Raw genomic sequence first — 26,985 nt, forward strand, 5'->3', positions numbered from 1 at the left:
CATGACAGTGTAATTCAGAGGACTGACATATTCCAATAAATAGGCAAAAAAATTACACAACCAATGAAAAGATGAAAGTGTGATACAAATGTGAAAAAAGTGAATATTGGCCTTCGGAAATGAACTCATTATTTTTAAAATTATCATGCATTTGTTTATTTGATGGTTTCAAATAATTGTTAACTTCTGGTGACTGCCTGGTGAAATCACTGGATATATATATATAATTATTCTCTTGTTGAAGTGTTCAGTTTTGGAGATTAACCTGGTTCCTTCAAAATTAATTTCATGTGCTGTAGCTTTAAGGTGCTGGAAAAGGGAGGAAATTTTTTTCTTTTTTTCTTACTGCGTTCTTGTGTTCTGCGACACGTGCATTTAAATACATACATACACACAAACACACACACATGCATGCATGCCTACGCACACAAACACGAAAACATTAGTCGAAATTGTCAGGAAATGTGGAGACTCAATGACAAAAAAGGACCAAAAGAATCATCTTTTCCATCAAAAATCAGAGAAGCTAATGTAATTTTTGACTGGAGGTCAACATTGGCCATAGACATGTTTAGTTTATTTATAAATGAAATATAAAACCTATCAATAGACTCTGCGTTGTCCTTCTCAAACTCCTACGCTGATTCTTTACAGTGGTGCTGATCAAATTTTAAATGTGTGCCGAGATTTAGGATGTTCTTGGGAAAGCTTCATGGGCAAATATCCCTGCAAAAGGATGTATGGATTGATCCCACAGCTTAAAAACTCCTTCAAATATAAAAGTATTTGCTTGCATTTGGGAACTGGGTGAGTTTGACAAGTGTACATGTATAATTTGGTTTGAAGAAATATTTTGTTGAAATTACTCTCATGGTAGATCTTTTGCATCAAGCAGGGGGTTTAATTTGATGGTTCATATGGCTCTCTTCAATATTATATTCTACAAAACACAAATTTAGGAAGCCTTAATGAAAATATGAAAGATTTAACAGCACTGGTATTTAAGTGTGTTGTTGCTCAGAATGAAATAGGTATAATGGAAGTTGGTTGGTTTACTGCCAATTAATTCTGCATACTGTTTTATCCTGCACTTTCCCACTTAGGTTATAATCCCTGTACAATTTTTCCCATACTTGCACTCATTCAGCTGATTCCCTAAGTATTGCCAATTTATTTATTTAATAATAACCAATGGCTTAGCAGTGCTGAAAATACTGTTTCCAATAGTAAGCTCTCATGCTGTGATTGGTGAAGTGGTAAGTAATTTGCTTTTAATGCTAGCACATACCACTTAGCACTATATTTAACTGTATGATGAAAATCTCTAATTTTTCATCAGTTTGCTTTAACTGGTTCTCACTGCAATCCATCTACTTGCAGTGGGAGCTTTTCTGCTGGGTTGGTTTTAATAGACCTTCTCTCCAGTCTACAACAAGCATTTTAATTTTTAATTCATACTTATGTCTTTATCTTATAATAGACTGGAACTACAGATGAGGGAGTATGTTGCAGATAATAAGAGCACAGTGGGTACCTAGGGAAACTATGCCACTAAAAAGGTTCCTTATTTACACTTTTCAGTAATGACTATATATATTCACTTATACAGGAGGAAATTGTAAAAGGAATTCCACCATAGGCAGGCAATTATTATGTGACTATAACTAAGTGATATGAATGGGATAGTTAATAGCTGCAGAAGAGAATGCAATTTGTACAAGTTAAGTGCCAAATTCTATTACATATGCATCTTATCAGTTAAAAAAACAATAGGATTCACACAGGATTTAGAAAACAGTCATAAGAACTCAATATACATTTAAGTCTACACTTGGATTAAATGTTTTTTTAAAGCCACAAAATTTTTAAAGTTCTTTAACATTGTTATGCATTTATTTACTAGTTATAGGAATTAGCAGGATAAAATGAGGACTAGATTAATCATTGGATTATGTCAACTACAAACAGTGGATTTAATCATGTTGAATTCTCATTTAAAAGACCTGGATATGTTCCTATTTTCCTGATTTCAGCTGTTGTTATATACAGTAGAAGGTATTTGTTTCATAATGGCATTGAAATATTATAAAGTTGCTTAGACCAGTAGTTCTCAAACTGAGTAACTTTAAGATTCACAGTCTTCAGCTCCCAGAATTCTGCAGGCAGCATGTGATAGATAATTAGATAGATAGATGATAGATAGATAGATAGATAGATAGATAGATAGATAGATAGATAGATAGATGATAGATAGATAGATGATATATATGATAGATAGATAGATAGATAGATAGATGATAGATAGATAGATAGATAGATAGATGATAGATAGATGATAGGTAGGTAGGTAGGTAGGTAGGTAGGTAGGTAGGTAGGTAGATGATAAGTGGATAGATAAAAAGCTAGAAAGATTAGAAAGAAAGAAAGAAAGAAAGAAAGAAAGAAAGAAAGAAAGAAGGAAGGAAGGAAGGAAGGAAAGAAAGAAAGAAAGAAAGAAAGAAAGAAAGAAAGAAAGGTAGACAGATAAAGATAAGATAAAGATAAAGATAGATTTGCATTCCTTATCTCACCAATTCGCTTACCAGCCTACCAGATACTTTTCCATCCACATTTCTACATTTGGGGGCCCTCTGTCAGAGACATGCCCGGTTCTTAAATATGAAAAAAATAGATAACATAAATTTAAGAATTCATTGAACTTACAATTATTTTTACTTATATGGAATGCAGGGCAGGAAAACGCTTCATTTGGCCCATTGATCTAGGCAACAAAATGACTGCAGCCTTAAATTCCAAAAATATCTCTTCTGCTTACATGTTAGTGATGCATGCTTGAGTTCTGCTCCAATGTTCAAAGAATGCACATCAGGGGCAAGGAAGACACAAAGAAGGTCCTGTAAAGGACACAGACAAAAACATACCCACCTACCAACCCATCCACTCATACACACATGCACGCGTGCACGCACACGCACACACACACAAACAAACACCAGCTTTCCTAGAAATGCCATTTGAAGTCCATTGTAACAGAATGCCTCCCCCATTTTACTATGGCAAGATTACCAGGACGTAGAAAGAATCCAACTCATCTTACTGTCTTCTTTTATTAGAAGTGCTCAAGATTTCACTTTGGACATAAATCACTGCAATCAATCAACTTATTCCCAGATAAGCGTGCATAAGACAGAAGCAACTATTTCTGTTTTATAGGTAGCAAACAAATGTTTCTGCAAACAAGTCTTCTGTTAGTTCCCCCAAACATTACTCAACAATCAGGGTGAAGAAATGAGGGTTTGGGGAAGAGGGTTGAATAATGTTTTTTGGTTTGGTGTTTTTTTTTTGCTGAACTCTTTTAATTATAAGGCTCATTCTGCTTGACAGTTTTAGTCATTTCCAGCCACTGAACTAATACCTTCCCATCTTCTTATTTCCCTGAAGAAGAAGCTTCCATTCCACTTCTGTGCTCCACAAAGTCTGCATTGACTTCATGACATGCAAAGTTGATTCCACTGACGTCTCCAAATGTCTAGAAAATACAAGATTCAGAGTGATTAACGGTGGGCTATTTCAGAGAAATATTATGTCAGATCAAAGAGAGCTGGAATTAATATGTACATTCACAACTGAAGACTTAAATACACGATGAGAGTCTAGTCATACCGACCTTTGCTTTCATGGGAAAATTAAATATAACAAAATAGAAATCGTTGCTTAGGGCCAATCTTTTTCCTTTCATAGGATAATTGGCAGGTAGGAAAGAAAAAAAAATTCATGGGGAAAAATGCTTGACTTGGTTTGTGAAGATCTTGAAGATCTGAACAAAACTATTGCAGTTTCATAACTAAAAGGTGATCCGATCCACTGCTATGTTACATATGGATGATGATCTTATGAGTTTATGTGAATCTCAAGACGAAGCTAATGGGAAAGTTATTCCCATGGAAGTGGTCAGTCAGTTCATGTTGCCAGAAAAGAACAATAAGTTACTGGTGATATGGGCAATTCTCAAAAAAAAATCCATTACAAAAATTAAAGAAATAGAGAGAAAAATCTTATCATATTTTTACATTCTAAACCAGGACTGTCAAACTCACGCCCCATGGGTTGGCTGCATCATGCGCTGGCCACGCCCCCTGCTCAGTTTAGCGAAGGCAATACATTACGTGATGCCACCGTGATGACCCAATCCTTAAAATAAGAGTTGGAATAATGACAGCGTTCTAAATACCATGCATGAAATCAATCAGAGACCAAGGCAGAATCATCCTTAAGGTTCCAATTTAATCATACAGGCATGTTAGCACTTTGCTATCGAATTCCAACTCTGATCTTCTTCCTGGAATTCCACCCAGTTGAAAGTTCATGATCTTATCCCCACACCCACAAATCCATCACATGTTCCAATCATCAACTTCCACGCTGGCATCTACACCCCTCTGCTTCCGGTCAGGTGTCGAGGTGTGGAGACAAAAGATGACCTTGAGCTTCTATAAAAGAATGACAACAATACATTCCACAAATCTACTCCTTTCTATTCCCCCCTCCCAACTACTACACTAATGAAACAGCATAGGAAAATTAATAGAAAGTGTGGCAGGCCAAAGATCCTAAAAAGAACATTACAAGCCTGACACTGAGTTTGACACCTCTGTTTTAAACCAAGGATGTCCAACCTTGGGAACTTTAAGACTCATGGACTTCAGCTCCCAAAATTCTCCAACTAGCATTGCTGGCTGGAGAATTCTGGGAGTTGAAGTCCAGGGGTCTTAAAGTTCCCACAATTCTAAACCAAAAGCTTCCCAATCCAATACTCATGAAGCTGCCTCATCCATGTCATTTTTCAGGCTCCACAGCAATCTTCTTCCGTAACTATTTAGAGGTTCTGGCTCTTGAAGTTCCACAAATCCAAAGGGCACCTGAACTGAGTAATACGCAGGTTTCACAAACCATTGTTATTAATGTAGCTGGCTGGGATCACCTCCCTACAATCCACTCATCCTCGGGGTGAAGAAACTCTGAAACATATTGATGAAGCTGGAATGCAACTTTATTCATTTGGATCAGTTGTTTATGGATTGGTTTATGATTTTTGGCTTATAATTTATACTCTCAGACTATCTTTATTTTATCCTCTAGTTCCCAATCTTAAATATTGAAATAATGCAAATAAACATAAGTATTTTGAAGCTGTGCTGATTTCAATAGAAATAGTTTAATATATTAGTTTGTAAGCCACCGAAAGTGTATGGCATACAAATCATTGTAAATAAAGCAATGAATAACTTCCACATTCAATTTTTGATTGAAATTAATGAGTTTTTAAAGGTTTTAAACTATGCTGAGACTGATCTACATATTCCAGTTTAATGGATACTACCACAATGTTTAGATGTGCTGTTACAAACATTAGTTTTGTAATGTTTGTAAAAACTGACATATAATAAATTGTAACATGTCTTATAAATATATCTCAAATGTGCTAAGGTATTGGACATAGCTTGCATATTAAATTAATTGAAGGCCAAGTCATTGTTTTTAACAATGACTCAATGGCAGTAACCTTTTATAATTAATCAACTTCTCCCAAAAGTTCACTTCACGGTATAATTATAAAAGTAAGCAAAATTATAATTGATGCATTTTGTCAATCTGTGTAGCTGGAAGGTACTTTTTGAAAAGGTTATGTTTTCATTTAAGTAAATTGAATTAATATTGCTTTGGAACTATCTTTGACGTTTTATGATTTTTTTTAAAAAAAATCTTAAAACAGCAATACCGTATGCTAAAGAAAATTACAAAGATTTATATGCTTAAAATATTGCTTAAACTTATGATTGAGGGCATACATTTGGAAAGAGAATGAAATCAGACACAAAATCTAATCTGATGGTATCCATTGTGAAAAGCCTTAGTAGGCCCCAGAGAAATTAAAACAATAGTTGTCAACTATCATGTTTAATGTGACAAAAAGGGAAAATTGATTAATTACATGGCTGGGGAGTAATAGTATTAATTGTATTTAATTCTCCTTAAATGTAAATGAAAATAACCTGAAATATAATTCTGCAATATAGTATTTTGCCCTGGTCTCCGCTATTATTTTGAGGAATTTAGGACTCAGCATTGCAGTTAAGGGCCGGGTACAAATGAGAGGCTAAAAAAAAAACCATGAATTCTTTTCTTAAACCAAGTAAGTAATATGCTGACTAGTCCTTCCTCTTTTCCTTCCTACCCTAGAATAGGCATATGCTTGATTCCTTGACCTTCATTATCATATGTTAGGACGTATGGGCTTGCTACATCTGTGGGACAGATGTAGCAAGCTGAAATTTCAAGCTTGTGCAAAGATCCTTCCTCATTTATAAGATGCAATAGAGAAGCTACCCTACCTTCATAAATTAATCTTTTTTTTTAGCAATCTAGATTGGCTAAAGTGCACTGCTTCCGGGTTGAAGTTGAAACAAAATTCAAAGGGATCCTTGAGTGATTTTCTGAGGTGACTAATGTAAAGCTTGTGGGCATCATTGCCTCTTTCCTTCCCATGGAGTTGTAAGCCCGCCTGGCCCATATTCTCAACATCTTCTCTTCTTTCTCTTTCCTGTCTCCCTCAAACACTGCTCCCGCCACCATACTTGCCTGTTCATCTCTTCCTTACTGAGATGGTCTCTGCAGGAAGAACAGCCTGCCAGGGTAGCATATGAATACCCCATAATTCCATTCACCTATCAATCCTCCCCATATCTTCATTTCACCAAATATTTAAAATATCTACTTTATGGTCCAGGCATAGCCCAATCAAATGTTCTGTGCATAGGAATTTAGTGCATAGAATCTGTGGCTCTTTCCCAGTTTTCTGTATCTCTTCATTGACATTCCAGATATGGTAACCCAGTCATTTTATGATCTATTCCATTGTCTCTGACAGTAATTGTCCTTTGGGGGAGGAGGTGCAAGTGTTCAGAATAACATTTTTGCTTATATATACTGTATATATATCATTGCATATTTTTATGCTTGATTGAGGGTTTCCTTCTTGAGCGGGCGTTGGACTAGAAGACATCCAAGGTCCCTTCCAACTCTGTTATTCTGTTATTGTGATTCTATGTTTGTGTAGTGCATTGAAAATATTAGGATAATGCTTCTCAAAGAATAGAAGATTTTGTATCTGCTTCTCTACCTTACTCTCAGAATTCTTGAGATATATCTGACAGTTTTCACTGATATTTGCAACTTTAGCTTGAAACAATTTGAAATTCCTCTTTGGGAATTTCTCAGCAGTTCAGCTGCAATTGAATTAGTTACATGAGAGGTTAGCTAATCATTGTTATTACTCACTGATTTAGAATCTATTGGAAGTCTTCATGCTTCTTTTAAACTGCACGAACTAGTGATGTTTCATCTATGGGCCCGAAACCACTGATCTACTGCATCTGAGCACATTATTGACAAAACCAAGCTCGCTTTATATGTGCCCAATTTCAGTAAAACAATTTCTCACCAGGCATTGAGTTAATCAGAAACAGAGCTTCAACTCTAAACATAGAGCTTCAAATCTAAACAGCATGAAGTTGCTGGGGATTTTTTTCCCCTCTCCAAAATAAAATATTAGATAACGATCTTATTTTTCAAAGATCATCAGTAGCTGTAAACAAGTATCTTAACTGAGAGCTGTTTTACACGCTATTATTCCAGAGGAGAAAAACAAATAGCTCTTCATTTGATAAAAACACTTTTTTCCTCAAACAGACACAAAATATTCATTGCTCCTGAGATTAAATATCTAAATATTGCTTCTGAAGGAACAGCTGTCAGCTTAAATCTAAAATCTAGTTTGTTTACCAATCGTATTTTATATTCGTTAGAAAATGACACCAAATGGCAATAACATTGAAGGAAGTGTTCTGCTGGGGAATAGATGTGCCCTTTGGTTATAGTATATGTATCTTGATACATAATGCCAGTATATCTTTCCTAGAATTATGTTAAATATGTAAAAAGCCTTACCCTATAAAGGTAAAAATGCTGGATGAGTCCAAGCTATAATTTAGCATTAGTGTCAAGACTGTTTCAGAAAATAAGCTACCATTACTGTTTCATTCTTTTTAAGTGTCACTCAGCATACTGTATCTGATCTTGCATTCAAAATAAGCCCTTGATGAGTTTATTCACTTTTCAAGACAGAGAAAGGAGCTGGAACTTCATTCACAGCATATGGATGGATGTAAATAGCTTTGCAAAGTAATAAGCTAGTAACCACCCTCCCTCCAGTAAGGGAGCGGGGAGACAGTAGGATATCCATTGAGGAGAGGTTTCTGTTGATTCAAGCAGCACATACATGTTAAATGCAAATAATCCCCCACCAAATACTTAATCCAGACGATGATGGAGCTTTCCTGGTCAGTCAAATAAATGATGACATTTTGAAAGATATAAAACTAATACAAAACTTTCCATGGCTTTCTCAAAGTAGCCTGCCATGCTACTTCACTCAGCCTCCAGTCTCTGCCGCTTTTTATGTAAGGCAAGACACTGAAATATTTTCACCACAGAATATTTAATAGAAAAATATATCCAGCGCAGAGGTGGGTTGCTAATTTTTTCACTACCAGTTTGGGCGTGCTCCTGCGCACGCTCCCGTGCGCATGCGCAGAAGCTTCTGGGCAGGTCCATTGCTGGGAGAAAGTGGCAAGAAGGTGACAAGCAACAGGGAGAAAGCAGAACTATTTAACTCATTTTTTGCATCTGTCTTTACACAAAAGGATAAAACAGTCCAATCTATCAAAACAAAAATCAGATTAGGAACACAAATTGAAATAGGGAAGAAAATGGTAAGTGAGCACCTGTCTACCCTAGACGAGTTCAAATCACCAGGATCGGATGGATTACACCCCAGGGTTCTGAAGGAACTGGCAGATGAGATCTCAGAACCACTGAACTATATCTTTCAGAGATCCTGGAGCACCGGGGAACTACCAGAGGACTGGAAAAGAACTGATGCGGTTCCCATCTTCAAAAAAGGGAAAAAAACAGATCCAGGAAACTGCAGACCTCTCAGCCTTACCTCAATACCAGGAAAGATTCTGGAAAAGATAATCAAGCAACGAATTAGCGAACACCTAGAAGTAAACAAAGTAATAGCCAAAAGCCAACATGGGTTTGTCAAAAACAGATCATGCCAGACTAACCTTATTGCATTCTTTGACAAAGTGACAAAATTAGTGGACCAGAGGAATGCCGTCGGTATAGTTTACTTGGACTTCAGTAAGGCATTTGACAAGGTAGACCATAACCTACTACTAGATAAAGTAGAAGAATGTGGGTTGGACAGCATCACCACCAGATGGATTCGTAACTGGCTGACCAACCGCACTCAACGTGTAGTCCTCAATGGAACTGCATCTACATGGAGGGAAGTATGCAGTGGAGTACCCCAAGGCTCTGTTTTAGACCCAGTACTCTTCAACATCTTCATCAATGATTTGGTTGAGGGAATAAATGGGGAACTCATCAAATTTGCAGATGACACCAAACTGACAGGAATAGCCAACACTCCAGAAGACAGGCTTAAGATACAGAAGGATCTTGACAAACTTGAACATTGGGCACTATCTAATAAAATGAAATTCAATGGTGAAAAGAGTAAGGTTCTACATTTAGGCAACAAAAACGAAATGCACAGATACAGTATAGGTGGTACCTTGCTCAATAGTAGTAACTGTGAGAGGGATCTTGGAGTCCTAGTAAACAACCATTTAAATATGAGCCAGCAGTGTGCAGCAGCTGCCAAAAAGCCAACACAGTTCTAGGCTACATAAACAGAGGCATAGAATCAAGATCACGTGAAGTTTATAATGCCTTAGTATGGCCACACTTGGAATACTGCATTCAGTTTTGGTCACCACGATGTAGAAAAGATGTGGAGACTCTAGAAAGAGTGCAGAGAAGAGCAACAAAGATGATTAGGGGACTGGAGACTAAAACATATGAAGAACGGTTGCAGGAACTGGGTATGTCTAGTTGAATGAAAAGGAGGACTAGGATAGACATTATAGCAGTGTTCCAATATCTCAGGGGTTGCAACAAAGAAGAGGGAGTCAAACTATTCTCCAAGGCACCTGAGGGTAGAACAAGAAGCAATGGGTGGAAACTAATCAAGGAGAGAAGTTGTGAATGCCCCAACACTGGAGGTCTTTAAGAAGATGTTGGATAGCCATTTGTCTGGAACGGTATAAGGTTTTCTGTCTAGGCACGGGGTTGGACTAGAAGACCTCCAAGGTCCCTTCTAACTCTGCTATTGTATTGTATAAGGTGAGCAGAGCCTCTCACCACCACTACTATTAGTTCGGCCAATCCAGGCCAAACCTGCAGTAACCCACCTCTGATCCAGTGTTCCAAAAGACAGGAACAGACTCCTCGTTGGAAAACAATGAACAGAAAAATTGCAGCGTTTTAAAAGCACTGCTGTTATTTACATCACAAGTTTTAATCTATTACAATTCTACTGCAATTAAATTTTAAATCCCTTCCACTGCATTTAATCCCCCCAAGAAATTGGATTGCACAGTTCTTCCTGCACCAATGGATAATCTACCAAACTAGTTTTTGGTGCTGATATAACTCATAGTCTTTCAACCACTTTTCTTCTCTACGACATGTAGTCTTCCATAACTAAGTGGCAGAAAAATAGCTCTCTTAAAAAAAAAAAAATCTAAGCTGAAAACATTACAAGCCCTTCCTGTCTGTCCCAGCACAGCTATGCAATCATAGTGGCACCAGAAGCCTGGTTTATGTAATTGCTTTTATGGGGCCAATAAATACTTTCTACTAGGGAAAATAAAAATAGTTCTCCAGCTTCCTTTGTTCATAGTTGTGTGTCAATTGTTTTTCTTTTGGAATGTTTTTAAGTTTGATGTAGCTGTTTTTGATTTGTCAGAATTTTTCCCAATAGAACTGTTCAAGAACTAAATCATTCTAGAACGGCTCCAAGCTGAGAAGATCCCACTTCAAGTTCAGGAGACTTCCAACACAATTTGGAACAACCCATTTTGAAATCAAAATAGGGCCTATTTATAAGGTGACCAATCGTCCTCCTTTAGGGAGGACAGTCCTTCTTTTGTAAGTTCTGTCCTCCCTCGAAAAGTGTCCTCCTACATGTCCTCCTTTTCGATATTTGAAGACTAATCTGTTGTGCGTTATGTGACGTATTTGTATTTGACATGACAATTCGTCAAGGCTCGATATAGTGCAGTATAAGACGCGATTATGAGATGCATGCGCTCCACACGGGAGACCTTGAGAGAGAGCGCCGCACGCAAGTGGCTTTGTTTACTTCTTACCGAAGCACGACACGGCACATATGCCCGCAGTAGACTCACGGCACATCAGCAGTTGAATGACTCATGGTAATTATTTCTTTGTCAGTGAATATTTAATTATACAGAGGTAAGTACAATTCACGTTTTATTAATTCATTATCTATTTAATAATTTCCAAATATGTATAATTTTATTTATAAGTTTATACAACCCTGTTGTCAACAGAAGTGTAAAATAATTTAAATTTTAGTGAAGTTTATTTGCTTATGTTATTAAAGTTTCAATTGCAATAATTAATTTTATTTATTCATAATGTGCTTGCATCGTTCGTGTAGCTTTATATTTTATTTTTAATTTTAAATTTCATTTAGAGATGGAAAAATCAAAAAAGAGGAAATGCCATTTCAACGATCAATTGAAAAAGGAATTTCCATTCCTCATATCAAAGAAAGATGCCATTGTTTTCTGCAATATTTGCAGAGGAGAATTTTGTATTGCAGTTGGGGGCAGAGCTATAAGGAAACACTTGTACACCAACAAACATAAGCAATCATTAGATGCATTAGCTTCCAGTCTAAAGTAACAGTTTTTTAAAAAACTTCAAATTATTCTGAAGATGAAAAACAGTTAGCTGCAATGGAGGGAACATTTGCATATCATACCACAATCAAAGTTTTTGTAGTATGGATTGTACAACTAAATTATTGAAAAAGTTTCACAATGCTAAATTTTCATGCGCCAGGACAAAATGCGAGGCTATTATTAAATCAGTATTTAAAATGACTGTGATAAAATATTTACAGCAGACTTGAAAACTGCAGCATTTGTAACGGTTTTATCTGATGCATCAAATCATAATGATACCAAATTGTATCCAATACTAGCAAGATATTTTAATATTACCAAGGGGATTCAAGTAAAAATTTTAAATTTAGAATCCATTGAGGGTGAAACTGCTGAAATTTTGTCAAACCATCTATACAGAGTAATAAATGAAAACAATTTGAAATCCAAAGTTGTTGCACTAACAGCTGATAATACAAACACAAATTTTGGTGGGCGAAGACACAAAGGGGTGAATAATGTGTATGTAAAATTACCAGATTTACTCCAAAAGAAAATACTAGGAATAGGTTGTAATGCACATATTTTGTCAAATGCAATCAACACGGCGTCATGTGCCATGACAATTGATGTAGAAGTAGTAATAACCATAATTTATTTGTATTTTAGTCGTTTTACCGTTCGTGTGGCTACTTTAAAACAATTTTGTGAAGAAGCGAATGTTGAATACAAAAAACTTTTAGGATATTCAAAAGTTAGATGGCTTGCTCTAACACCTGCTGTAGAGCGTGTTCTACAATTATTTGAGCCTCTCCGTTCATATTTTTAGACAAATGTCCTAAAATCCTGGAATCGTTTTTCAATAATGAAATATCCGAGATATTAATGTATTTTGTACACAATCAAGCATCTATTTTTCACCAAACGATTCAAAAGATTGAAGGTGAACACATTTCAGCTACAGAAGTTAGTCTTATTTTGAATGACTTTATCCTTCAATATAAATCTCAATTTGAAGATCAATTTCTTCCTTTAATTATAAAAAGAAAATTGTCAGACTTGGAGGAATCAAATCCGGGCATAACGGAAAAGTTTATCAAAGAAGTGCAGAATTTTTACCAAACATGTTTTCAATATATCGAAGAATGGTCTGAAACAAACATCACGGGAAATAACAGTTTTCAATGGTGTTTTTTGACTTCATCGCAAGTATATTGGACAGATATTGAATCTCGTGTTGAGTTTTTATCTAAAGAAATGCCAGACATTAAAATAGACGACAATTGTCTCTTTGAAGAAATTAGAAGACTGAATGTATATTTAAATTCTGAAAAATTAATACAATGGGAAAATCAAAACGTTGAAATTGATAAAAGATGGGTGGATATTTTCAGCCATTTCAAAAATGAACATATTTCATGTGAAAATTTATTTATACTTGTTCAATTTATGTTTTGCTGCCCTGGAACTAATGCAGCAGTTGAAAGAGTTTTTTCAATTGCCAATGATTTTTGGACAAATGAGAAATCGAGATTGAATGTTGATACTCTAGCTGCAGCACTTGCCGTAAAATTCAATATGAAGGATATTTCTTGTTCAGATATTTCCAATATATTGTTAGAAGATGATACATGGACAAAAAATATTAATTCAATGGAAAAGTACTCATTTAAATAATAATTAACAGGCATGTAAGCATAATTACAGTATAAAATGTTACAAATGTTTTTATTATGCATATATCATATTTTAGTGTATTATTGTTGCAATGAATAAAATATTTCTTTTATTTACGATATTTTTCCCCAATTTATTTGTCCTCCCTTTCCTTGTAAAAAAGTTGGTCACCTTACTATTTAGACATATGAAATGCTTACATATCTCTATTCCTTCATTGTCAAAAAAAAAAAAAAGACACACAAAATAGTGGAGCAAATTACTCTACATTGTCTCTATTTCTTAGAAGAAAGGGTTAGAGACAAGTTTTAAAAAATAGCTGAAAATCTGAAGATTATGGCTAACCTAGATGGCAAGTGAGATAAGCAGAATATGTCTATGGAGATTCTAAGAAGCTTCTTAGATAAGAAGCGAAATGTCTTCAAAGAAAAACTAGAAAGTCCAGTTGCCTCTTCAAAAAGCACCTTTGGGATAAAGAGAATATGTAATAAAACTGATACCAGCATTTGACAGTTTTTGTATTTAGTTATTTCCTAGTTCTGATTTAAATATACAAGGGTTGATTTAAGATAACTCATGAGCCAGAATAAGGAGTCTTATTGGAGTCCAAGGCCCTGGATAGTTTGAAAGTTTTGATTCTAGTTTTTGTTTCACTCTTTCCCATCTCTCTGGGTTTCCAGAAGTTTCCCTGCCCTAAAGAAAGGGAAGAGGCAAGCCTTAACATTAGGTAATTAGTTTGTTGCCTCACAGACAAGGTTTGATTTATTATAAAGGCAGAGAAAATGATTATTTATTTTGTTTCTACCTTTTCTTTTTTTAAAAAAATGTCTGGAATAGAAGAGATCATGGCTTGCTGAGGCTATTACAGGTAGTCCTTGACTTATGACCATAATGGAGCTTGCTCATTACAGTCATAAATTGGGACAGTCATAAAGCAGGTCGTCATGACAATTTTGCAAGCTTTTTTTTTGTGGTGGTCATTAAGCGAACGTCACAGTCCTTAAGCAAACCAATTGTTCACTATGAGCTAGTCTTTTTCAAAACCCAAAGGTAAATGTGATTTTCCACAAAAAGATCATAAAATAAGGTCATGTGACCACGAGTTATTGCAAATGACTTTAATTGTAGGTTGGCTGCCAAGTTCTCTACATGCAGTCATGTGACCATAGAGGAGAGGTGGCTAGATAAGATCCATCCTAACTTCGCACGTCGAGGACTACCGGACTTCAGCTTGGTAGGTTGGAGGACCAACCATTGTTTTTTCTCAGGCGGCGAAGGGTTTTTGGATCAGCTCACTTTTGCAAACATTGTTTTCAATGAAAATGCCATTGTATTAAACAAGGATGCTTGTACTTACCTCAACAATAGCCCCACCGGGGAGTCTAAGGAAGTGCCTGTACAATTCTTGGAAACCTCCAAGATGAACTGTATATATCATGACATGAATGGTGATGCCTCTGGAGTTTCCTGCAAATTTCAATTTTTCATCTTGGGTGTGGGTGTCGCTGCAGGAGGTTTGGGGCTGCTTGGCATGGTCTTCCCAGAAGTATTCATAGACAACCACCTTTCAAGACAGAGATCCTTGGGTTAATTATCCATTTTTAAGGAACAGCTTAGCTATATCATCCAAATATTACAAAAATAAAATAATCCTATCACCTAGAGAACACAGCATCTGTCATGAACTCTCCATCATTCTAGGGGTGGGCTTCAAAAATTTTAGCAACAGGTTCTCTGCCCTGTTTCTGGGCATGGCCTAGCCAGCCTCCTGCACCATAGTGTGTGGGGGGGTGGGGGAGTTCGCCTTCCCCAGGCTCCGGAGGCTTTCCTTGAGCCTCTGGGAGGGCGAAAACTGCTTCCCCCAGGCTCTGGGGGCCAAACAAGGGCCCATTTCCAGCCTACCAGAACTTCCAGGAGGCCCATTTTTTCCCCTCCTCGAGCCTCCATGTGAGTCCTGTACTTATTTCATATCCAAAATGGGCCACGTGGGGATTCCTGGGAGGGGAGGGGTAGGAGGGGAGGAGCACGAGGGGCAGGGGCAGCCAGGGGTGAGATTTTGAGGTTCTCCGAACCAGCCATAACGCTATGTGTTCTCCTGAACCCAGGTGAACCTGTAACAACCCACACTGCATCATTCCCAATTCCTACATGTGGTGAATTAAACCATTTTGCCCTTTCTTTCTTTACTCTGATAAGAGGAAGGAAAGGCACAAAATTCATTTTAGGAGCATGCCAGAGCAACAAGAAGCCTCTGGGAATGGTGAAGCCACAAGCAGACTTGGAGCCATCATGGCAACAAGACCTGCAGAGATTTCAGGAAGAGGTAAAGGCCTAAGAACAAATACTGTTCTTATTCCATTCATCTAGTAGAGAGGAAGATTTTCTACTTGCAGGTAGTTCTCGACTTACAATCATCATTGAGCCCAAATTTTATATTACTAAGCAAGACAGTTGTTAAGTGAGCTTTGGCCTATTTGACAACCGTTCTTGCACCATTGTTAAGTGAATCACTACAGCTGTTAAGTTGGTAACACAGTTGTTAAGTGAATCTGGCTGCCCCGTTACTTGTCAGAAGGTCTCAAATGGTTGATCACATAGCCCCGGGACACTGCAACCATCATAAATACACACCAGTTGCCAATCATCCAAATTTTGATCACATGGTCATGGGGGTACTACAGTGATCGTAAGTGTGAAGAATGATCATAAGTCACTTTTTCAGTGCCATTGTACAGTAACTTTGAATGGTCACTAAACAAATGGTTATAAGTGATGGGATTCAAAAATTTCTTATTATCAATTCTGTGGGCATGGCTTGGTGGGCATGGTGTGGTTTGGTGGGTGCGGCAGGGGAAGGATACTGTAAAATCCCCATTCCCTCCCCACTCCAGGAGAAGGTTACTGCAAAATCCCCATTCCCTCCCGATCAGCCGGGACTCGGGAGGCAGAGAATAGATGGGAGTAGGGCCAATCAGAGGTGGTATTTACCGAGTCTCTGAACTACTCAAAATTTCTGCTACTGGTTCTCAGAACTGGTCAGAACCTGCCGAATACCACCTCTGGTTATGAGTAGAGGACTACCTGTACTGGATTTTGTGGAGCCCGCCAGGAACTACTGGATTTCCTAACCCTAAAAATGTAGATATATAGTAAATGCATATGTTAAAAAAAGGTACAGTATTGTAGCTGTATATATTTCAAAAATGATTCAGAAGAATTGGTTCAGATTTCAGTCAAGACCAATACTATCTCTCTGCTATTCATTAAACCAACCCATATGTTTTCAGGCTTCCACGCAAGCCAGGGACCGGTGGGGGAGAGTTTTCACTTCTCCCAAATAATATATCCATTCATTTCTGAATAATTCAGAAGGCAAATCTGTTAAGAGGCAGGACGGTTGATATCTAACATGCCTGAATAACCTGAAGTAAGTGCCAAGAAGACAGCTCTGTTGTCATCCGACATCTCTATCATTAAGTTAATCAAAACAAGTCCACTCACCAATTCATAGGCCAAATGTGGCCTCTTAAATCTGCTGAGACAGACTAGTCAAGAAATGGTGCATATCAGTCATGTCAGAGGCACTGAAGACAGTGAAGATCTCAGTTCACAAGAGCTGACAAGACAGCTCAAAATGCCAGAACAGCATCCAGGAGCCCTTTCATGAAATCCATCCTTCAGCAAAAAAACACATTAGGGCAGTAATTCAGTGATAAGAGGCAGGCCGGAACAGGTTCAAAATGCTGAATATTTCACAGTACTGTTAATTAAAAGAGGGGTGCCCTGCTTTTAATCGCATGATAGCCATTTCAATCTGATAGGAAGACAGACACAAATGTCCTTGTAGTTGGTTTAGCTTGTTATGACGACAAAATGTTGTTTGGATCTAACACAATTTACTAGTAATTTAAGAAGGCTTTTCATTTCGTATTTCCTATTTCTTGGGAAGGAAAAGGTAGGAGAAAACTGAAACCTGTACGCACACTTCAGAAAGCCTCACAATAATTTTGAAGGCTTTGTTTTTCCCTTCTGTGATGGATTTTTCAGGTCCTCATTTACCTCAATGGTGAAACTCCAGTGCTTATTTCACAAGAACTGCACAAAAGAAAGAATTTGCACCCTTCTAGCATTCACATGCTGCTTGACTGCTACAGACAAACAACTAGCCAATATTCTTTCTATCCAAATTTAACAGAGAGAGAGACAGAGAGAATCTTGAACATTTAAAAGTTGCATATTTGATGTTTCACTAGGAACAGTGGGAGAAACAGTATTTGGTTGACATTTTCTTTTTCAATAAGAAAATTGTTGCAGCTAATATTTTTGACTTCAGCTTTGTATTAGACTTTCAATGATGTATTGTTTTGTCTGAACAATATTCTCCCTGCTGGTAGAATATAACGACTGCCATTCTGGTTTTATAAATGAAGATCAGCCGATTGGCCTAACTGTAATTTCGGACATGACTCCCTGCTGTGGGCCAGCAGGAGCCGTTGGAGCTGCAACCAGATTTTGACAGTGAGGGGCCTTATGAGTCGGTTCTGGAAGATGTGGAGGACCCTGGACAGGGTTCTGACTCTGAGCAGGGATCAGAGAGGCTGGTTGGCCACCAGGAGGAGCCTGAGGCATGGAGCAGTGGTGAAAGCCAAAGGGAGTGTGATCCTGATGTCATGCATTGGAGCAGTGGGGAGGAGACGAGGGAGTGGGTTCTGGAGGCTCGGCAACGGAGGGCTGATAGACACAGAGAACAGCTACGCAGTTACAGGAGATAATTGGACCCAGGTGGTTATAATTAGGCTCCTCTCAAGACGGTATATAAGGAATGACTTTCCGGAAGCTGTTTGCAGGATTCAACATATTTACAAGCGCTGGAGCAGCTGTCTTATCTGTGTCTTATCTTGGCAAGCTGGATTGCTGCCAAGGTCTAGTCAGTGTGTTAATAAATCGTCTTGCAGTCTTCTTGTCTTGGAGTGCTTTGGTATACGAAGAGGGGGGTCAGAACAACTCCCATATCCAAACTCTTGATGGCAGCTACAGGTAATTCTCAACTTACAACCATTTGTTTAGCATCAAAGTTATAAAGACCTGGAAGGGGTGGGTGGGTTGAGCCCCACAGTCATGTGATCAAAATTCAGGCGTTTGGCAACTGGCATGTGTTTACAATTGGTGCAGCATCCGAGGGTCAAATGATTGCCATTGGCAACCTTCCCAGCCAGTTTGTGCAAAGCAGAGTCAATGGGGAAATCAGGATTGACTTAATGACTATGGTTCCTTAACAACTGCAGAGTGATTCACTTACAACTATGGTAAGCAGTTATTAAAGTTGGCCCAATTCACTTATCAACCCCCTCGCTTAGCCAGTTATGGTTGTCAAGTCAAGGATTACTTAACATGCTGGATGTCAGGCTGCCCCCAGTTATTCCCCAGGAAATAATAACCCTTGACTCCATAAGTTTTAGAGAAAAGGTACTTTTACTAGAGATGCTGAGTGCAGTTTGAATGAGGCAAGCTCTGAAGAAAAATTGTGTGAAAACTGTATATTGAAAGCAATCCCCATCGTCCAAAACCTTCCCCCTGGGAGAGCAATCCAATCAGGTCTCGTTCTGATGTTTCAGAACTCGGTGCCTCAGCTGCTGGTGTAAATTCCTTTCCCAGGACTGACGTCCTTGAAGTTGGACCTCTGGTTCCTGTTAGGGTCCATACTTCCCAATTTCCAATGGCATTCTTTCATACTTCCCAGATGCCCCCTCCCCCTGGTTATGGCAGTTGTTAGTAAGCTTCAAAGAGAGTGAAGATGAGCAGCTGACATATGAACCAGATTGAGCTTCATTCTCTGTCCAGTTGGAAAATTTATTGGATTTGAGTTTGGTTGGAAAGAAATAAAAGAGTGGAACATTGTAAAGAACTGTAAGATGCAACGGTGATTGGTACTTGTTATTATGCTTGTCTAGGGCAGGCTGAAAGCTACCTGGCAGCACACTTTATATCTGGGTGATTAACCTAAAACTCCAGGATGTATTCATTAACAGAATTATATGGTTGCTGAGGTCCATGTAGGATGGGCTTTGTAATGTTTGCAATATGGTTTTTGTAGTACTGTTGTCCTGCCTAACTAACATGGGTTTTCATGTATTTTAAATTTGCTTTTTTCAACTGTATTAAAACTTAATCTCCAAAAAGAATGTTTTTAAAAATCCTTTTTTTAAGGAACCTGGACTGCCAGAGCATTCATTACCTTGTAGATAGTAATAGCAATAGCACTTAGACGTATATACCGCTTTACAGTGCTTCACAGCCCTCTCTAAGCAGTTTACAGAGTCAGAATATCCCCCACACACACACACACACACTCCAGGTCCTTGTTTTATCCATCTTGGAAGGATGGAAGACTGAGTCAACCTTGAACCTGGTGAGATTTGAACTGCCAAATTGCAGGCAGAAGACCGTCAGCAGAAGTAGTCTGCAATACTGCACTTCAACCACTGTACCACCATGGCTAGATAAAATAGTTTTATTTTCAGCTAATGAACAACAGAAGAATTTAAGCCCAGCGTTGATTGTACTATATACTCTTACCCATTCTGACTTCTTTTTTTTTTTTGCAAATGTTTCTTTTACTTTTATTCAAATAAAAACCACAATGCTGTTTTCTATGGTGATGCTCACATACTATTGAATCCTCTAATTTTAAAGATGTAACTGGGCAGATGATTATTTCTAAACCAATTGATTTTTACTTTGACATTCTTATTTGTGCTAGGTATGAAACCAATTGTAAGCCATTTTTCCAGGTTCTTCTGACTCAGATTGGAGACAGTGTACAGTAGGTAGAACCTAAGGCCAGATTTGGCCATCACTGCCCAACTTAGTAGGGAGTCTTAAAGCAAACCAAAGAAGACCAATTGGCAAATACAGCCAATTAAAAACCAGACAATTGTTAAGATGTAATCAGGGCTCACACTCAGGTTCCCAGATGGAAATGCTAGTAGAGGTCTTCTAGTCCAACCCCCTGCTCAGGCAGGAAGCCCTGTTAAGCCAATTTGTCATTTCAGACAAATTGTTGCTTGTCCAATCTCTTCTTTAAAAATGTCCAATGTTGGAGCATTCACAGTAGCAGGTTGTTCCACTGATTAATTGTTCTAACTGTCAGGACATTTTTCTTTAGTTCTAGGTTACTTGATTAGTTGCTGGATAATTATTCCATAAACATCTGTTACCATAATTGTTGTTGGTTTCTGTTTCAATCCAAAATGTGGATTGAATCCCACCCAGGCATCTAACTCTGCCTTGCTTTGAAATATATGGTATGTAAAGGAGCCATTCTTTCCTAAACTTAGTTAAATTTGTGTTAATTTAACTATCAATTTTACCAATGCAGCACATTCTCCAAATTTAATCCCCTAGTCTAAGAGTAGTCACTGTAAGCAAGATGATTCTTTTTTTCATAACCTCCTAGGTTTATCCTTACTGAAGTCATCAAGTGTTTCAAATTTGCCCTCTTTCTCAAATTGCTTTTTATTTTTCCAGGTATTTGTAAGTACATTAAACCATGGTAAATTCCTTCTTTCGTTGAACAGTTCCTGTTGTGTCTAAATTCTGACAGCCAGGACGACATGATTCTACTCTGAATGTGTAATATTTACCACTGCAACACATGTTTGCAGTTTTCTTCCAGATGCATGCACGCTTCTTATTTGAGAGCCACATTGCACGAGATTTATATGCCTACATAGATTAAGAAAATTTGCCAAACTGGGAATTTGCCAGCAGGTATCAAGAACTGAAACAGAATTCAGTTTGGAAGGAAGGATATGAGTATGTTAGGAGAAACAGATGCATCAATTACAAGTACAGAACTGATCTCTTTAACCGATACCAAGATCCTGGAACAGTAAAGTCAAATCCTCCCTAAAGAAGACTTTTTTCCCCTCTATACTATTATTATTATTCTCTATATAATTCATGTTGTCTTGTATTTTCTGTTATGGATTGCACCAGTAGAGGCTAAACCAATTTCATTGTATACATGTTGTACAATGACAATAAAGGCTATTATTATTTTCTGCAAAACATTAGGGTGAAAAACAATATCAGTAGGGCTACCTATTGTGAGTTTAACTTGTCCCATCCTGCTTTTCATAAGCTTAACCAATAAGATGTAATTTACATTACAAGCATTTAAAGCTCTTTCCTAGTTAAAAGTTAAACTTTCCCCTCACACATATGTGCTACTCATTCCCGACTCTAGGGGACAGTTCTCATCTCCATTTCAAAGCTGAAGAGCCAGTGCTGTCCAAAGATGTCTCCATGATCATGTGGCCGCAATAACTAAATATTAAATGTGCATGGAACGCTGTTATCTTACCTTAAGAAACTTGGGAAGGTGAGAGTAATCATTTCTGAAGATGGCAAAATAAGGTTGCGGGGAAGCCTATTGTATAATGCTATTTGCATTTATATAATGGATCAGTTCTTTTATTTAAATTTCCCAAATCTATAACAATAAGGAAAGGTGCTAAGCACTAGAGTCAGCATTTACAGTGTTAAAAATAATTAGAATATCTTCCTCCCTTCCTTTTTCTGTTTTTTTTTTAAAAATCCATTCAAAATGTAAACAATACTTCTCTCCAGGCAGACATTTTTTTTTTCAAATTGACAAAATGCCTTTGAATTTTTATGGATGGAGGACAGATTAGGTTATTTACACACCATTTTAAAAGATGGGCGGATGACTTTGCCAGGACTGCCTAAAAACCCAGGAAAATACCTGAGAACCAAATGGGCACATTTTTCTTACACAAACCATTATACCCCAATCAATATAGTAGCTGGTTAGAAGTTTAAAAGACAGCATCCCTACATTGCTTCGAACCCTGAGGACGAGCAGTGCAATGTAGTGACTAGTGCAGAAGCTGAGTTTGTTGTGAAAGTAAAATTGTTAGTTCTTAATTGGTGGAATATTGGCAGGAGGAAAATATGATGGGCCACATTCGTTCAGCAGAATTAATTAGTCCGGTATGTTAGTCCAGAAGCAGCAGATGCACCAAAGGTTTTCCATGACCTTTGATTTTTTCATAATCTGAAAGGGGGAAAAAAAACCCATTCCTAAACCATGAAATAGGATTTACTCTCTGTGATGATATATATATATATATATATATGAGAAAATGTGCATTTCACTGTCAGATCCTTTCAGACATAGATATAACTAAGCTTCTGTTAGAAAAGTAATATTTTGGGAACATTTCTCACCCGGGTTCACATTCTCAGTTCACACTGTGAAGGGGCAGTCTTTACCACGCTGGCGAAGTATATAATTCATTTGAAGATCTGGAGAGCTGTGCAAAAAATAATAATGATAACCATAACTCAGAGGCCAAGTGAGTCCAAATCCATCTCTTTGTGACTCTGCTCCAAGTCGACATCATTATCAGCTCAGCAGCTTTACTCCATGAACTGAGCTCCACTGTTCAATCAATGTCAGAATATTTTGGGTACTAGCTATTGGGGGGAAATGGCTTGGCAATGTGTCAGCTTGCTGTTTTCCAAGCTTGATTCATCATAGGTCTTTTCTTGGACACGCTATTCATAGTCCTGGCTTTCAGCATCCAAGGACAAAAAGAAAGGAAAAGGCTGGGGGGAAAAACAGCAAATGACTTTCTATCATAAAGAACCATTTCGTTGGGTTGGACCAATTAAAAAAAAATTGGACTAGGTTTGAAAGGGACTTTGCAGGGAATGCTTTTGGGGTTTCCCTTCCTACTTTTCCATAGTTTCAGAATATTGGGGAAGGTGTGAATGGGAGATTTGGGGTGTTGGTGGGGTCCGTATGGTCTGAAATCCTTTGGGTGCTTGTTGTGGAATGGAAATGGCACAGGTAGTCCTCCACCTATGACCACAATTGAGCCCAAAGTCTAGGTTGCTAAGTGAGACAGTTGTTAAGTGAAGGAACGATCATGTAGGGCAGGGCTGTCAAACTCCCGGCCCATAGGACGGATGCATCATGCACTGCCCATGCCCATGCATGGTTTAGCAAAGGGGGAAAGTCCTGATACGTCACGTGACAACGCCATGACGATGTGAGTTTGACACCCCTGATGTAGGATATGATTTGGATATTACCAATTGTCTGATTGAGATCAGTGCCACGCTATCCCATAAAGACAGGATAGGGATTCTGCTGGCATGCCAGCTACTTAGTAGCCTGACAGTGGCTCTCAATGAGTCCTTGATGCACAGTGGGGATTGGGATAAAGTGCCAAAGGCAAATACATCGGGGTAATTCAATCTCCATGACTTAGGAGAGGAGTCTGGTCCAGCTTGTATGTCCATGGCCTGTCCTTGATATACTCAGCTGTGACATGCACGAGTAGACTTATATTACATCTGGCCTTTACTTTGGGGCAGATGAGACATGATCTGGAGGTGAAAGACACTGTCCTTTTCTTTGGTCACATTGTACCTCATAAATGCCTTGGACCTACAGGGAGAGCTGGCCCTTTATTACAGTGGTGAAATTCAATTTTTTTTATTAGCAATTCTGTGGGCATGGCTTGGTGGGTGTGGCAGGGGAAGGATACTGCAAAATCTCCATTCCCACCCCACTCTGGGGCCAGCCAGAGATAGTATTTGCCAGTTTTCCGAACCACTCAAAATTTCCACTACCGGTTGTCCAGAACCTGTCAGAAACTGATGAATTTCACGTCTGCCTTTATATTAGTCCAGTGGTTCTCAACCTGTGGGTCAGGACCCCTTTGGAGGTCGAACGACCCTTTCACAGGGGTCGCCTAAGACCATCGGAAAACACATATTTTTGATGGTCTTAGGAACTGAGACACCAATTTTATGTTGGGGGTCACCACAACATGAGGAACTATATTAAAGGGCTGCGGCATTGGGAAGGTTGAGAACCACTGTATTAGTCCATTACAAGCCTCTAATGAATCCAGAGGAATTTCAGTTTAGGGGATTTCCTGACAATCAGATGGGCAGCTCCATTTTGAACCTGGTCAATTTCTGGAATGTTAAATGAGATTGCACCTATCTGCAATCTGTTGAGGTTGCTATAAAAGTTGCTGGGAGAGGCCATCCATCAGTTTATAGCGTGATATCACTATCAGCTGTACATTATCATTTCAGGTAGAGCTAAGGATGCTCTACAAATCCTGAGCCTGGTAGCAGTCACTAAGATCTGGATGGTGTAAAATGTCATTAGATTGAATCCCTCAAGACTGAGGCCCTGGTAATTACTCTGGCTGATATTAGGTTCCTTTTCAGCAAATAGGTTCAGGGTCTGGTGCAGTGGTGAAATTCAAATGTTTTTACTACCAGTTCTGTGGGTGTGGCTTGGTGGGTATGATGTAGCTTGGTGGGCGTGGTTTGGTGGGTGTGGCAGGGGAAGGTTACCGCAAAAACTCCATTCCCACCCCACCCCTGGGGTCAACCAGAGGTGGCATTTGCCGGTACTCCGAACTATTCAAAATTTCCGCTACCAGTTCTCCAGAACCTGCCTGAACCTGCTGGATTTCACCCCTGCTCTGGTGACCTCTAGAATTCACAGCTCCTGTTTAAACCACATACAGAGATTGTCCAGCTTCAGTTGGTGCACCAGTTACAATCCTACCTGAACTAAGATGCTCCTGCCAATATTTATTTTGTGGACTGATCACCATATGAACAGATTAGCATAGTGCCCTCTGCACTTGGATTGCTGACAGGTGTCCTGCACGAGTTCAAGAAATAACAACAATCTGTGAGTAGTAGCCAATTTTATAGTGAACTTATTAATTAATTTGAGAGGTAGAGATAATGCTTTGTCTGGGAGGCTATAAATCAAGAGCCAGGAAATACGTAGAAATGAACTCTTATCTTTTAGCCAGAACACATCACCAGATGTAGTTCAAAACTTGTTTTAAAACAGAGAAAACCAGGACTTCAGAGCCAGAATCCATAAAATCATTCCATGGTTATAGCTGAAGGTTCAAATTTCAGGTCAAGACGAAGCCAAAGGTGCATAGGACTAAAGATAGGAGAATTGTTTGCACTGCGCTAAGAGAAAAGAGTCTGGAAGTTCTTATGACTAAGTTAATCAATCAAATCAATCAATCAAATTTTATTTGATTAGCCGCAACCCTCTCCCGAAGGACTCGGGGCGGCGTACAGTCAAAAAGATAAAATACACATAGGACACACATACATACGAAAAAACAAGGACAATTACATTTGTGCATGGAGGAGAGTAGACCTGCAAGTGAAAGACAATAAACACAGCTAAAAACACAGTTAAAACACAGTTTAAAATCCCCTAAATAAAATTGCTGAATTAAAAACCCCTCAGGAGCGTAACGAAGTTATGGTTGGGCCAGGCCAGATATTTGAAAAAGGTGGGTCTTGAGCTTAACACGGAAGGAGCGGAGGTCTGTAGTGGTCCTAATATCCGGGGGGAGGTCATTCCACAGGGCTGGGCCCGCCACAGAGAAGGCTCTGCTCCTAGGCGCCGCCCCATGACATTGTCTAGTGGACGGCACCTGGAGAAGTCCCTCTCTGTGCGAGCGAATAGGTCGTAGGGATGTATGGGGCAGAATACGGTCCCGGAGGTAACTAGGTCCTGAGCCATGGAGCCATGGAGTTAAGGGAGTTGGCATCCTCTCCTTGCCAGAAGATAACCTAACCACCTCTGCTTGGCTATTCAATGGCTGCCAGTGTGTTCTTGGGTTAAGTGCTGTATCAACATCAGACCCATCATTATGTGAGTCATCCCCCACCTGCTCAATTTTGTTGTCCCTAGAACAGGGTGTCAAACTCACATCATCACAGCATCATCACATGATGTATCACAACTTTTTCCCCTTTGCTAAACCGGGCATGGGCGTGGCTAGTGTGTGACGCATCCAGCCCGCATCCCGGAACAGTTTGACATCCCTGTTCTAGAAGCTGCTTCTAGAGCTATTGATTGCCTGTTAAGTTCAGACTAAGTCTGAACTTTGAGATTCAGGCAGGCAGCAGCCTCCTTAAATGTTAAAATAAACCTATTTCATTTTACTTTTCACCCCTAGCTTATTGTTTAGGGCAGTCACTGGGTGATAGGGTTGGTGGTGAGAGGAGTGAATTGTTATTGTGCTGGTATTAGGCTTCTCCTTGGTTGAAAAAAAATACTTTTTTTTTAGAAAAATGTATGTGTGTGCAATTAAAAATGTTACATAAAGTGTACCTCTGAATCAATATTTGTAGAAGTGAAACAGTGTTATAGGAATTTCTTTTGCCCACCAGGCTCTTTTTCTTAAAATATTACCTCAATTTTTTTCTTTACCATTTATATTAGAGGTGGTCAACTATGGCCCCTTTTTGACCTGTAGATTTCAACTCCCAGAGCATGGCTGGCTCAGGAATTCTGGGAGTTGAAGTCCACAGGTCATAAAGGGGCCAT

General features: G+C 38.6%; 1 protein-coding gene across 1 annotated transcript in view; it reads right to left on the reverse strand.

The window, feature by feature from the left end:
• Positions 1–3,197: 3,197 nt before the first annotated feature.
• Positions 3,198–26,985, reverse strand: part of LOC309392187 (uncharacterized protein) — a gene marked incomplete at its 5' end in the record, with an annotated part of 165,107 nt that continues 141,319 nt past the window's right edge. Inside the window, 2 exons of the mRNA XM_081953188.1 lie at positions 3,198–3,529; positions 14,917–15,123. Of these exons, the coding sequence (XP_081809314.1) occupies positions 3,428–3,529; positions 14,917–15,123 (309 nt within the window). The 3' untranslated portion in view covers positions 3,198–3,427. The remainder of the gene's footprint in view (positions 3,530–14,916; positions 15,124–26,985) is intronic.

The sequence above is a fragment of the Natrix helvetica genome, assembly GCF_964273705.1.
Source record: "Natrix helvetica genome assembly, chromosome: 4".
Classification (NCBI taxonomy): Eukaryota; Metazoa; Chordata; class Lepidosauria; order Squamata; family Natricidae; genus Natrix; species Natrix helvetica.